Here is a 14,478-nt window from a genome sequence, read left to right on the forward strand (position 1 = left end):
TGCATACATATAGTAGATTAAACGTTCTTTGTTAAAATGTTTGCACTTTTCAAAATTCGTTTATGGAAATACAGCTAACATACGTCATGAGACGTCACAGTCTAGACGTTCCAAATGTCTCGTGCTGTTTGAAGAGGAGGATCTTAAAATTAAGTGAACAATGCACTCCCCCCAACGGTCGCACCGTCAACATATTATCGTTGATTGATTGTGTCGATTTAAATGTGTAAAAATGAAATAGTGGTGTTTGAATGTTACTGGTGTGATCACGCAAACTTGTCACGTAGGATTTTTTTTAATGAAACGAGGAAGCAAATTCAGTTTTTTTTTTGGTTTTTTTTGGGGGGGGGGGACAGCCATACATTTTCAGTTGACAGTTGAGGGGGCACTACTACCATAAATTTCCTGACAAGCGAAAAAAAAAGGTCACCAACTACCAAAAATTCCTTGACAAGCAAAAAAAAAAAGAAGGTTATCAACGTTTTTATTGAGGTGGCACAAGCTATAGTATCTATGTCTATGTCTACTATAGTAATCTATATATCGGCAAAATTATTGGGGGGTAGGCCCACACCCCCCGTGCCCCCCTCCCCCGGTTCCTACGGCCATGTTGATTAAATTTAGGGTCACTAAGGAAAGAATGTTTTGACTGGATGAATGGTCTGAAAGAACATGTGTTAACTTGTCGAGTCGGTAACACATAGATGGGGTTTGCTTATAACCAGAGTGTGTCATGGTTTGATGCAAGGTCATTTGAACGAGTTCAAGGTCATCAACGGAGAAACAACATTCCTTAACTGTCTTTCTACTGGTGAGACATTGCAAGTTGATACCCCTTACAAGATTGCTTATAACCTTAGAATGTGGCATGACCTTGACTCAAGGTCACTTCTTCCTGTTCGCAGCTCCAACGGAAGACCTACTCGTTGCTTTGCAACGAGCTCTGCTCTAGTTTGTTAACTGTCTCTGACTGAGATATGTCAGTAAATGATATGGTTGATTACATTGTAATTGACCAGTAAGTGAGGCTTTACTAACTTTTATTAAAGTTTTGAACTTGTTAGGAGATCTCCTAAACTCCTGTGTTTTTTATATGCTTTTATATGGTTTGTCTTTGAATAAATCTTTGAGTTCGGGCTCTCTTGATAGAGTGTGCCAGTATTTCAGCAATTTCTTTTTGATATTGCAAATGGCTGGGTTGTACTTTGTAACCATGATCAATGGTTTATCAGAATTACTGTTAACTTTCTTTTTTGATTTAATTGGTCTCTTTTGTAATTTTCTAGAACATTGTTCATTGAACTGTTAATCTCATTTTCATTATATCTTCTTTTCAACAGAGAAAATTTGAACTTCTCGATCGCATTGTGAAAAATATTAGAATCGCTAGTATTGCGTAAATGACGAATGATTTCGCCTTTAATGATTCCCTTGAAAAGAGAAGGGCTATGAGCACTATTGCGTTCCAGATACTGGAAAGTATTAGTAGGTTTTATGAAAGTTTTGACATCAAGAATTCCTTCTAATTCAAACCTTTCTCCCTTAAATAGGGTGATGTCAAGGAAGTTCATTTCTCTGTCAGAAATTTCATATGTGAATTTTAAAAGAGGATGATGTGAATTTGCTATTTGGAAAAATTGATGAATTTCATCCATTTCCCCATGATGGATTATAAATCCAACATCTCGATATCGACCGTGATAAACAATATTATGCTGAAATGGAAATTTGTTTAGAATTTCCGAAGTGACTTCATACATTCTGATACCGCACACTTCAGGACTGCATTTTGAGCCCATTGCGCAGCCTATAATTTGTTTATATTTCTTAGAATTAAATTCAAAGACATTATTTTCTAATATTGTTTGTAACAACCACAGAAGATCTTCTGTAGGTGGCGAAGGAATTTTAAATTCTCCTTTGTTGAATTTAGAGTATGCCTCACTGACAGCTGTGAGTAATTCGTTGAACTGCATATGTGTATACAGGGATGTTACATGTAAAATAAAATTTGGTTGTTTGTAAATTTTGTTTAAATTTAGTTTTGCTGCAAAAATTATCTGTATTTTGAATAATTTTTTTTCTTCGAAGTTATTATCAGGATGGAATCATGTATCTTTTTTGTGGTCATAGATGGGCCTGGTACAGGGTGTGTCAAGGTTAAATGACATGAAATAATCATGAAACAAGAATCACATCAAGTACAGTATCCTGGGTACGCAATAGCCATCATCCATTTCATACATGTATTTGAGGTTGGAATGGACATATCTTCGTCTATAACTTTTACTTGTATTCCGAATGGCCATACATTCTTTAATTATCTCCATCATGCACATTTACCGGTCACGGTAGCCTAGTGGTAGGGGGTCGCTATGTGATCGTGAGGCCCGGGTTCGATTCTTGTTCGCTGCGCCGCATCAAACCTAAGACGTTAACATCGGTAGTAAATGTTCCTTAGCAATGCGCACAACACTAGAAGTGAAAGTCACTGGTCTTTCGAATGAAACTTAAAGACCGAGGTCCCGTGTTAAGGTAGACGAAGGCATGATAAAGAACACCTCACTGCTCAATGGCCCTGAGTGCCGAATATGATATCAAAATTTGAAGCCCATTATATGGTGACGTCTCTATTTGCGTAACAATTCTCGAATGGTATAAAACAACATACAACCAACCAATCAACCAACATGCACAATTTGTTTTGTTTGTTTGTTTGTTTGTATGTATGTTGTTTAACGTCCCTCTCAAAAATTTTTCACTCATATGAAGACGCCACCACTTGCCAGTGGAGAGCTGCAAATTTTGTCCTATACTCGGCACTTACGGCTATTGAGCAGTGAGGGATCTTTTTCTTGACAGCACCTACTGCGACACGGTCCTCGGTTTATACGGTCTCATCCGAAGGACCGGTCTCCACGTCCTACAGTGGGATTCGAACCCGCGACCGTAAGGATCAACTCCTTACTTCGCGACTCTAGAGCAGACGCTCTAACCACTGCACCACGCAGGCGACCCACAATTTGTTTAGGAAAGAGTACTGAATTAAGAATTAAGTCTAAGATTTAATATTGGAAATATTCCTTATTTTAGCGGGTCATCAAGGCAAGGCTAAGTCATAAAAAATCGAATCGAGTCGGCTGATACTGTGTTTATTGATCAAGCGAATAAACATTTAAAATTATAAACAACAGTTAAAGATAAACAGTAATACCTTAAGGAGACATGAAAGTGATCGTTTTATTTAAAATGTCCACATTAAATATTGGTAAAAAGTACCCATTTGTGATGGAGAAGGTAAACGCATATGTTACTAAGTTCTGAATTCAGGTGGAAAAATGATCAGCCTGATCGGTCACAGATGAAGTTTTTTTTTTCAAAACAAAATAATGAAAAGAAAATCACATGAGATCACAAGAAATCTATAATTTTGTAATCTCATATTCGCTTTAAGAATTAAAGGCATACAGGATCTCATTCTCTTAACTCATTTCAAATGTTTGCAAATACATGTGTATATAGAAAAAGAAAACCTTTTGAATTTTTTTTTAACATGATATATCATAAATCCGTCAGATTTCATCACTATTTAAATCCAAATACAATTTAAATAGAACAAAAAAGCTCAAGATCTCTTTAAGTATTTAAACACCATTGCTGTAGCTAAAATAATCAGACATAATTTCCAGAAACTGCTCCTTCGTCTGTTTGTCTCAGAAAAGCCGAGAGGTCTGGTGGCAAGTGGGTAATCAATTCTCTTCATCTGAGTTAATATAGCCTCTCGGGCTCCGCTCCATTTCCCAGGTCCCATAATTCTGTACTGATAAGGTGTTACTGGACCAAAGAATACCACTGCTGCGAGCTTGGGATCAGTCAGCATTAATTTTCCTGTGGAATGATAACAGCATCTACATAGATATCATTTAAGCCAATTTTTCTTTCTTGAAATTCACATAGTCCATAAATTTGTATTTTTTCTATGCGATTACTACTAAAAATATGCATGGCTACTGTATGTTGCAAACTGTGACATTCTGAAGAAAACAAGTTTTCATTAATTTTCACATGTACTGAGAGATACTACGTTGGTAAACAGAGTTTCCATGAATATTTTTATTTAAAAAATTTGAATGACCATCTACCATGACTAAAACGAAAAATAAACATGTTGATGTTTTCCTTCAGTGAAATACACAAATTTATGGATTATACCATTTTTAAAAATTGTTTTAATTCAACGACAATGATGACCAAATAAAAGAAATAAAGAAATATACCTTCTACAAACTATGGAAATGAAAGGGGAAAGTAATATGAATAAGCTCAAACGGAAGAAACTCGATTTCATTCTAGGAAAATTTATTTTCGGAATGAGTTGAAATATTGAATTTAAAAAATTTGAATGTATATCTTTGTTACATAATCGCTAGTTGTTCTATAAATGAAAATGAAAATAATTTAATTCAAAAGCATTACGATAAAAAAAATCAAATTGAGTAAAATATTTTTACATTAAAGCTCTAATTCCATACAAATGTATGAATAAGATATTTATCCAATAAGAATGATTGGTTCTGATAGACAAAGCAATTACATAAAAGCAAATTGTAGAGAGATTCAAAGTATTTACATAAAAGCAAATTGTAGAGAGAATATATAAAGAATTGCAGAATTATTATACTTATCCCATTACAAACCTAAATAAGGATAATTTCCATTCAGTTTTGACAATTCGTCCATGAAGTTTAAATAATCTACTTCGATAGTGTGCCTTGGACTATGTACAAACTGCTTCTGCATGGCGTCTAATTTCATCCGGATATTGTCCCACATCTCTTGTCTGCTTGGAAGAACAACGTCTCCCTGAAACGTTTATCAAACATGAAATAAAAAATTAAACAGAAACTTCATATGTTTTAAATTATTGTATGGAAACCTTTCTAAAAGCCAGAAAAATGTTCTTATTCATCAGAATTTTTATTATTTATTATTTTACGTATTATAAGGCAAATTGCTCGAGCATTATGATTTTCTTGAGTTTTTCGAATTATAAAAGCCAAAGGTTTTGTCATTGAAAATCATTGTATTTCCTTTGCAATATGTAACAATGACATTTGATTTTCTGGAGATACAAATAAAATTTTTCAATATATTTTAAAATCATTCAGAAAATAAGAATAAATTTTCTATATTGTACATATATGTTTTGTATATATGCATATTGAATAGATTTCTCTAAATTACCTTAAAATTTGCTATTTGAAAAATCGAATTCGAGAAACAATTTTACAACTTCTGTACCTTGACAACTCTGGTGAAGAGCCTACTCTGCTGTTCAGAAATAGGCATTATTGCTCCAAGCGGCTGTACAAATCCAATACAGGCCAGTGTATGTTTTTCCAAGTCAGGAGGAAACATGAATTTATAGAGTTCAACTTTGTTATTTTTGACTTCTACAATAGATTTATCCATGAATGGGAACCCAAATTTGTATCCTGTTGCTAAAAATACCACATCAATATCATCTTCAAATGTCCCATCTTCGAATTCCACGCCTGTTTTTGTGAATCTCTTGATGTTAGGTTTAATAACGATGGACCCGCTTATGATCCTGTTAGGGAATTCGTCGTGTATGGTCGGATGCTGCGCTAAAGGGGGGTGCTTTGGCTGCAGAGAGAATTTTGCGTGGTCAAATCTTTCATTCAGTTTCTTTGCTATAATTTCGTTTAGGTTCCCACCAAAAAAACTCAACACAGCACCGAAAGCTCTAAAATTACAAATGTTATGATCCCATCAAAGGTTTATTACCCAAAATAAATTTTCATTCAATACATAAAGGAATTAAAAAAATGTACAAAATACATACAAAATTTGAATATTCTAAAGGTATCTAAAACCCTTGAGGCAAAACAAAGAGATTCTAAAAATTATCTAAGAAAAACAAGAAACAAAACAAAAAAACCTTGTAGATCTCCTAAGACCCGTCATATCTCCTGGAAGGCCATGTTCTGCAACACGACTAAATACCCATGATCCTCTTCTTGTGCTCAAATATAACTTTTTAAAGTTAACATTAATACATTATTTTTTTTATGCAATACATTTTGTTATAAAGAAAGAGAAAGATAGCATACAATTTGAATAGTTGGAATTGGTTTGGTTTTAGTAGAATCTGTGCTAAAAGGATTGAGATGAAATATTGAAATAACGAACAGTTCTAGAAGCTTAGTACGCCTTTCTCTACACGTTAATTTAAGGAACTATGTTACATTTAAAGGTCAATTTTAACAATGAATTGATTCAATGTAAGGGTTACAATACTTTAAGTCAGTGAATAATTCAATTACGTTATGAAAATATAGTAAAACATATTGTGCTTTATAATAGTACAGTACAAGATAGTGAAAATTTTTATCCTTCCACAATGATAAAGACCATTTTTAAATTCATGCTCAAACATTAAGAGAGAATATCTATGAAGAGTTCTACAATGAGAAGAAGTATGGAACACTTGTTTTTGGCGAAATCTTAAGATTGTTGGGACGTCTTGGACCTTGAAAAATAAATCAAATATGATGCAATTATAACAATTATTTAAGGAAAAAGAAGCTTAAATAATTCAGTATTTAAATATGATATGACCGATCCAAATGTCAGTCAAAAAGTTTTAAAAACTAAGAAAATGCAGTATATATTTGAAGAGATTAAAATGCACAACTGACTTAGACATTTTTGTTAGAATGCTTATGCTTACATATTGGATATCAAATTTGAAAGAATTCTGTTTTACCCAATTATTGCTTTCAGTTAAAGGCTTTGTGAACAATGTGGATAGATTTTAAAAAAAAATTGGCGAAAATGTATCTTCATTTCTAATTCAAATTTAATTTATCCTTACAAACAGAGATACATTGTCGGTCCAGCAAATGCTCTACCAAGCCCCTATCTTTACTCCTTACAAAAATGTTTACTGTTGTTTAGAAGGAATTTCAGACGTACTGTGATACAGCATATTCTAGAAGTAGTGTAAATCAGATGTGGATTCTTAAAAATTCCAAAGATGCTTTAGGAAAATTGAAATTGCCAAATTGTCCAAAAGTCAGTCACATCAAAACGTACGACTTTCCTACACTTTATACAACCATTCCTCACAATAAATATCATAGACAACTGCTTCTTCAATAAAAATGGGACTCGGAAATTTTCATATCTTGTGATTGGTCATCAACAAAATTACTTTGTTTAAACCCAGTCGGATTCAACACAAAGGTACGTTGGAGTTGATATTAAAAAGATGCTGGAGTTCCTCATTGACAACATTCATGTAGTCTTCGGAGACAAGGTCTTTCAACAAACTGTTAGAATTTCGAAGGGAACTTGTGGTGCTCCTTTATTAGCCGACCTGTTAGTACATTCCTCTGAAGCAGAATTTATTCAAAACCTTCTCTATGAGAAGAAAAAAACTTGCTGTGGCCTTCAACTCGATATTTAGATGTATGGTAAATTAGCAATAGTTACTTCCATTCATATATCGACTCGATATATCCCAGTGAATTTGAAACAAAAAACATTACAGAGTGTGCCACATCTGTTTCATATTTGGATGTTTTACTAACATCCCACTATCACCTGCATATGGTGTTTACGTCTCCCAACCTATCGATACTCAAGAGCATGCTCCTAGTACGTTTAATATCTAAACCGAGGAAGGCTTTTGACAGAAAAGTTGATGTTACATGAATTTCAACAACCTCGTTTGAAGTCAGTATTTCGTAAATTCTATGGTCGTTATGATAACCTTATTAGCAAATATAACCTATCATTGGGTCGTATTTTGGCTGACTTGTTTCATACCAATTGTTAGGCCTTTTTTATACACTGAACTTGACTAAGATTCCGTCTACATGATCAATACATAGGGCTCACGGCGGGTGTGACCGGTCAACAGGGGATGCTTACTCCTCCTAAGGAGGTGATCCCACCTCTGGAATTTCTGGGGGTCCTTGTTTTATACCCTCTTCACAGATTTGAATTGTATTAATAGATTTTTTGAGGTCGATCACTGATCGTTATCTTCATCTTTTTCACTTATGAAAGAAAAATAAATAATTTGATAATTCATGACATTTTGTATGGTATTTCATAATTAGTTTACCTGGCTTGCTACACGACTTAATTCCACGGCAGCGTCTACTCCCGAGTTTCCAATCCCAATAAGAACGATTCTTTTGTCTTCATATCCTTTGGTGTGTTTGTAATCATGACTGTGAATTATCTTGCCTTCAAAATCTTTCAAACCTGTCAAAAACATTTTTCAAATTTAAAGAAAATTTCACTTTGATATTAAGAAATAGACACTGTGTTACATTACTTTCATGTTCATGTGAATGATAATTCAAGTTAAACATGTTAAAGAAATCTGATAATGTGTAAATTTATCTTGAAATACCGGGGAAGTCTGGAATATTTTTGTCAGCATGATGACCAGTGCACACCATAACAGCATCAAACAGGTGTTCTTTGGCTTCTCCTGTTGTTAAATCTTTTGTTGTAATGCTCCATTGCCCAGATGTCTTGAAGTCTGAACTCCTCCTAACGGATACCACCTATAATAAAAGATAATTCAAACAACGACAACAACGACAACAACAAAAACCATTTATAAACATACCAAAAATTGATAATCTCTCTATATATAGGTTAAAAAAGAAAAGATGTTCAAATTCTAGGGTAATACCTCTGTTTTGAACGTAATGTATTTTCTAAGGTCAAAATTATCCGCATACTGGTTAAAGTACTTGAGTACGTATTTGTTATGCATGTAGATTGGGTATTCCTTGGGTATTGGGAAGTCACTGTACGTCATCATCTCCTTACTAGTGTTGATGATTGTGGATTTCATCACACAAGCTTGACCATCGGTGGCCTCTTCTGTGTAATACCACAGGCCACCTTATCAAACATAAAAATAGCTCCGCTGAATGTGTTTTGTAGATTAACACGTTGAATAAATTGGCAAACAAAATTTATTATATCGGAGCACACTTTCAATTATAATCAAAAATTCTAAATGCTAAGAAGTAATTCACTTGAAACAAAGGAAAGCGATGACGGCTAATTCAAAATACATTATTTTTTTGAAAATAAGTTGTTTGTTTCGGTGCATCATTACTTATCCATTTGAATTACAATCGGTGTCTAGAAATTTTTTCCATCTTTCTTCAATCTTCCCGGAGGAGAAGTTGGAAGAAAAAAAAACAGTAGGAAGGAAATCCACCGTCACTTTCTTAACAATTATAGCAAGATTAATAAAACAATGAATAACAATTTGAATCTAATTTCTTTCCTCTTTCCGGGCAAGATTGCAGATTTTTGTCATGTAATATGATTTTTTTTGCCTGGCTTATTGCTCATAGAGCAATAGACAGATTTTGTCGCGGTGTTCAACTCTTCACACCCAAAATTATATTTTCGCTAAGATGAAATATGGAGATAACGAACAGTATTCAAGCTCAAAGTCTGTTTACGAGGGTCATTCAATAAGTAATGCAACATACAGTTTATCATAATAAATGTAGAAGTATGAAATATGTGGAGATAACGAACAGTATTTGAGCTCAGAAGTCCATTAAACGTTACAAAATAGGAGCAGAGAAAACACGGACCTCTAAGACATCAGAGGTAGGGTCAGGTGCCATGGAAGAGTGAGCATCCCCTGCCGACCGGTCACACCCGCCGTGTGCTCCTTGTCATGATCGGGAAATAACTGAAAAATCCGTCGACAATTCAGTGTGTAAATAATGGCCTAACAATAAGTATGAAAAAAGTCAGTCAACATTTGACTTAATGATAGATTTTATTCGCTGACGTCATTGTATCGACCATAGAACTTGCGAAAAGTATTTAATTGTATTTTTTAGCAGTTGAAAAGTTCTGTTAAAGAACCCCTAATCACAGAAAACCCCATGCTTTTTCCTATAGTCCTCGCAAAGAAATTCATTTTAAAGTAAGCATGGTCACTACACTGAGCTGAAAATTATTTAAAAATGATCTCTGCCAAAAAGATGAAAATGAGGGCGTATGTGAAAACTGTGCTTCATTACATAAATCGCTGAATAACCCATATTAAAGATATGATTTTGATATGTGGAAAGACTAGTCTTTCACGTTGTTTAGTTTTCAGATGGATGCGGAAATTCAAACGTTAAAAAGTACAATTAAAAGATTGCAGTCAAATTGGTCAATCGAAATCTGTAGGGACACCAAAAAATATCGATGGTGATAGCAACATGATATCTGAAAATGCCAAATATTCATTGATGGATTATGCTTAATCATTTCATCGTCATAACAGTTTATAGAGTTCTGACAAATGAAATAAATCTAACAAAAATTCTATCAGATGGGATCCTACGAGAAAACACACGTTAAGTGTGCCAATTGTCTATTTAAAAATAAACATTTTTACTAAAAAGAAGATTTGATAAACTTGAGTGATGGATGACGAAACATGGGTGTACTTTTTATAGCCGAAAAGGAAGATCAAGAAAAAAAATGTGGAATCAACGAGAAAGCTGTCGTCCTATTGCAAAGAGAGGCAAGGGCTCCAAAATTTTATTTTATTAATTTTCTTTTTATCCAAGAGGTCCAGTAAATTATGTACATACAGCCACAGGAAGGACTATCAATGGTAACTTTTATGTTAAAATTTCACTCAGGAAAGTTAAGCATATTTCCTGTAAAACAAACCCAATACCGTCCCCTAGAGTTTTTTTTTCTGTACCTGAAAATGTTGCTGCAAATAAGCATAGAGAAATAAATAAAATTTTGAAGAAAGGAAAGTTTACAGAGCTTGTGCATCCCCCATATTTGCTTGATCTCAGCCAATGTGAGATCCCTTTTCTTCCAAAAACACATTGAATCAATCAAAGGAAGATTTTACAATTTCAGGTATATCATGGAAAATGCTACTCATCAGTGTCTTTAGGGCATCCCTAAAGATGAGTATGCTGAGGTTTTTTGGTCATGGGTACAAAGACTTTAGACATGTGTAAATGTTAATAGGGATTGCTTCTAGGGATTGAAAGTATTAAGAATCAGCTTTACATGCTTTTCCTGTTTTTAGATGACCTTTTGCATTATTTATTGAACGACCCTCGTAAACAATACAAAACACAGACCAAAGCAGAACTGGAGGAAGAAATGGAGCAGACCAAACACGGACCTCCAAAAAAAATCAGAGGTGGGATATAGGTGCCATGGAGGAGGGAGCATCCCCTGTCGACCGGTCACACCCGCCGTGTGCTCCTTGTCATGATCGGGGAAAAACCGGAAAAGTCCATGGAAAATTCAGTGTTTAAATAATGGCCTAAAAATTACATGAATTATGAAAAAGTCAGTCAGCATTTGACATAATGATAGGTTGTATTTGCTGACAAGGTTATTGTATCGACCATAAAACTTGCAAAATGATCACATTAAACGAGACTAATGTTACCCTTGTTTCATCAACTTGTTTGTCAATAGCTTGTCTCGTTTTAGAAATTGTTCATACATAGAGCATGCTAATGCATATCGAATCAATTGGGAGTCAAAAACCCCATGACAGGTGTTAAAGGTATATTGCTACACAAGTAAAGGATTGATTGATTGATTGTATATTGTTTTACGTCCCATTCGAGAATTTTTCACTCATATAGAGACGTCACCATATACCGGTGAAGGGCTTCAAATTTTGACCTTTACTCGGCACTCAGGGCCATTGAGCAGTGAGGGATCTTTATCGTGCCAACGCCTGCCGTGACACGGGGCCTCGGTTTTTAAGGTCTCATCCGAAGGACCCGCAACTTTCACTTCAAAGTGCCGAGCGCATGGCGAAGGAACAGTTGCTACCTATTTTTTATCGACTTAGGTCTGTCGCGGCCGAGATTCGAACTCACGACCTCCCGATCACGGAGCGAGCGCTCTACCGACTGAGCTACCGTGAACGGTACACAAGTAAAGGAAGTTGACGATTGAAAAATTGAAGTCATCACGTTTATCTTAAAGCTTTGTTGTTAGGTTATTATTAAAGTCTTTTTCTAGTAAAATATCCATATACGAAACAGATGTGTCAGACTCTGTAGTATCTTTTTTTTTTCAAGCTCACTGAGATATATCGAGTCGACATGTTAAATGGAAGTAATAATTGTTAATTTTTAATACGTCGTCGATATATCTAAATGTCAAGTTGAAGTTTTCTTCTCATGTAGAAGTTTTTGAATAAATTATGCTTCATATGGATACAAAAATAGGTCTTGCTTATAAGGGGGCGCAATTGGTACTCAAGGGAAATTCCAATAGATTGTTGGAAGACCTGATCTACAAAAACTACATGGATATTGTCAATCATCTTTTTAATATCAATTTCAGAGTACTTGTGTGTACAATCAGGATGTTTTTTAACAAAATAATTTTGCAAATGACTAATGACTAGGTAAGTATATTTAAAAGTTCCATTTTTATTGAAAAAGCAGCTGTTTATGATGTCAAAAAGTCTGGACTTTAATTTATCGTGGGGAATGGTTTTATAAAGTATTGAAAAGTCGTACGTTTTGATGTTATTGATTATGTTAAATTTTGTGATTTCACATTTTCTTAAAGTTCCTTGGAGTTTTAAGTATCCACATCTGATTTACACCACTTCTCGAATATACTGTTGTACAGTACTCCTGAAGTTTCTCCTTCACTGCTGTAAATATTTTAGTGAGGAGTAAAGAAATGGGTAAAACATTTACTGGAACCTGCTATATATCTTTGTTTGTAAGGTATTTTTAAGGAGTTTTGGAATCCAGTATAGGTATCGCAACTCAAATTCGTTTTGATTGTTGGGAATATTATAAATATTTAAAACTGATAAATGGTTTTGAAGAATTTGAAGAATTTCGTCCTTAGAAAGGGAGCTATGGGTATAATTTGGACTACCACTAGCAGAATTAAATCCCAGTTCCTCTAAAATACAATAAAATAATGAGCCTTACAAACAAAGACAATGTTGTTACCTGCTTTGTCAGCAGGGACCAGTACATACTAGTACTGTTCGTGTAATCTATCAAATTTTTGTTTTTACTTCTGCATTGTCGAAGACAGGATAGATGGTTTTCATATTGCCCTTCAATCGCTTACAGCGCGATTTCAACATCCATCTGATAAATATAATCCATTCTGACAAAGTGTCAAGGTCTTTTTCATATTTGGTCCGTCGTCTGGCGTAATCTTCTAGTGAATTCATTATATTTATGAAATTATGACGCCAGTTGAAAGATCGGGGTTCCCTAAACTTTGGTCCTCTTATAATAAGTAATTTAAGGTCCTCATTATTAACTATACTTACGTCTCCAGTAATGACGTGTCCAGCAGGACTATAGTTGTAGGGTGAAGAAGAAAATGAACACGCTGGAGAATAATGTTTCAGATGCTCGATATCTTGGCACTGGTGATTTTTCTTTTACAATTGAAAAGTTCGGAAGCAATAGTCGATGTAAATTTATAAGAAATACAAGGTGTGAACTTGAACTTGAAATATGGTGAAATACAAGACTGGACCTACTTGTGATTAAGAATATTACTCATAATAACTGCATCAATCCCTTTGTTGAGTTTTTGTCGAATACAGAAGTTAAAATATTGAATTTTAAGGAACAAAAGGAAAAGGATTGATTGAGCGGTATTTTCATAGGCGGCTTAAAGAGCCTATGATTTGCAATATCCATAATCACAGATTCGATTCGAGAATCCAAATATGGACTTTTCTTGACTTTTACAAATAGACTATTTAAAACTTTCAAAGGGACACAGTGAAGTTTGGTGCGAATGTGATGAAGGAAATAAGGAAAGTTGACGATGGAAAAGTAGAAGTCATCTCTTTTGTCATACAATTTAGTTGTTAGTTGTCCCTTATCGCCTATAGTCAGGATAGAACGTTCTATCTAATCATACCTATGTGATCTGTTCGCTCGAAACATACTGGATGTAGACCCTCATCCACACAACATTTGATGGCGGTCAGTCCGCTTGCACCAGATCCTATCACTGCAACCTCTTTAGTCATTACGTCGTTAATTGCTAAAATTAAGCAGGTAACGAAGGATCAGATGATTCAGCTCTTGAAATGAAGTTCGATCAGTTTCTAACAAGACTAGATCGTGTGGAAAGAAAAATTGTGAGACGAAGGCCAATTCAAGTATATAACACATATCTAAAACATTTACACTAGATATAGGTCCAAAGGTAAGACGGGTTCCTATATAGATTTCTTGCCTTCCGAAATTGTTATTGTTATCAAAAATGTTATTTTAAGGTCATAATTTGCAAGCGAATCTATATTTCTTATAGAGTTATTAGATACCTCAAGCATTCATATTAAACCTATATCATCAGCTGTCAAAAGTTTTTTCAGGTTATCAAGCAGTACTGGGAGGATAAATGAGCACACGCAAA

The 14,478-nt window shown here is 34.5% G+C and overlaps 1 protein-coding gene across 1 annotated transcript; it reads right to left on the reverse strand.

The window, feature by feature from the left end:
- Positions 1–3,457: 3,457 nt before the first annotated feature.
- LOC133191224 (flavin-containing monooxygenase 5-like) lies at positions 3,458–14,089 on the reverse strand. The gene is made up of 8 exons (XM_061326971.1): positions 13,978–14,089; positions 8,738–8,952; positions 8,450–8,606; positions 8,156–8,298; positions 5,963–6,057; positions 5,302–5,767; positions 4,698–4,863; positions 3,458–3,888 (listed from the first exon to the last, which is right to left on the reverse strand). Exons 1-8 carry the CDS (start codon positions 14,087–14,089, stop codon positions 3,626–3,628), a joined length of 1,617 nt encoding a protein of 538 aa, XP_061182955.1. The 3' UTR covers positions 3,458–3,625.
- Positions 14,090–14,478: the final 389 nt, after the last annotated feature.

Source organism: Saccostrea echinata, unplaced genomic scaffold (genome assembly GCF_033153115.1).
Source record: "Saccostrea echinata isolate AGI-Se365-2 ecotype Australia unplaced genomic scaffold, CSIRO_AGI_Sech_v1 ptg000023l, whole genome shotgun sequence".
Lineage (NCBI taxonomy): Eukaryota > Metazoa > Mollusca > Bivalvia > Ostreida > Ostreidae > Saccostrea > Saccostrea echinata.

Coding starts and splice junctions, on each gene's coding strand:
- LOC133191224 (XM_061326971.1), bottom strand. CDS start 14,089: ATGACTAAAGAGGTTGCAGTGATAGGATCTGGTGCAAGCGGACTGACC. Junction 8,953..13,977: donor CGAGCGAACAGATCACATAG/GTATGATTAGAT, acceptor ATGTTTGATAAG/GTGGCCTGTGGTATTACACA. Junction 4,864..5,301: donor TCTTCACCAGAGTTGTCAAG/GTACAGAAGTTG, acceptor TAAACGTTTCAG/GGAGACGTTGTTCTTCCAAG.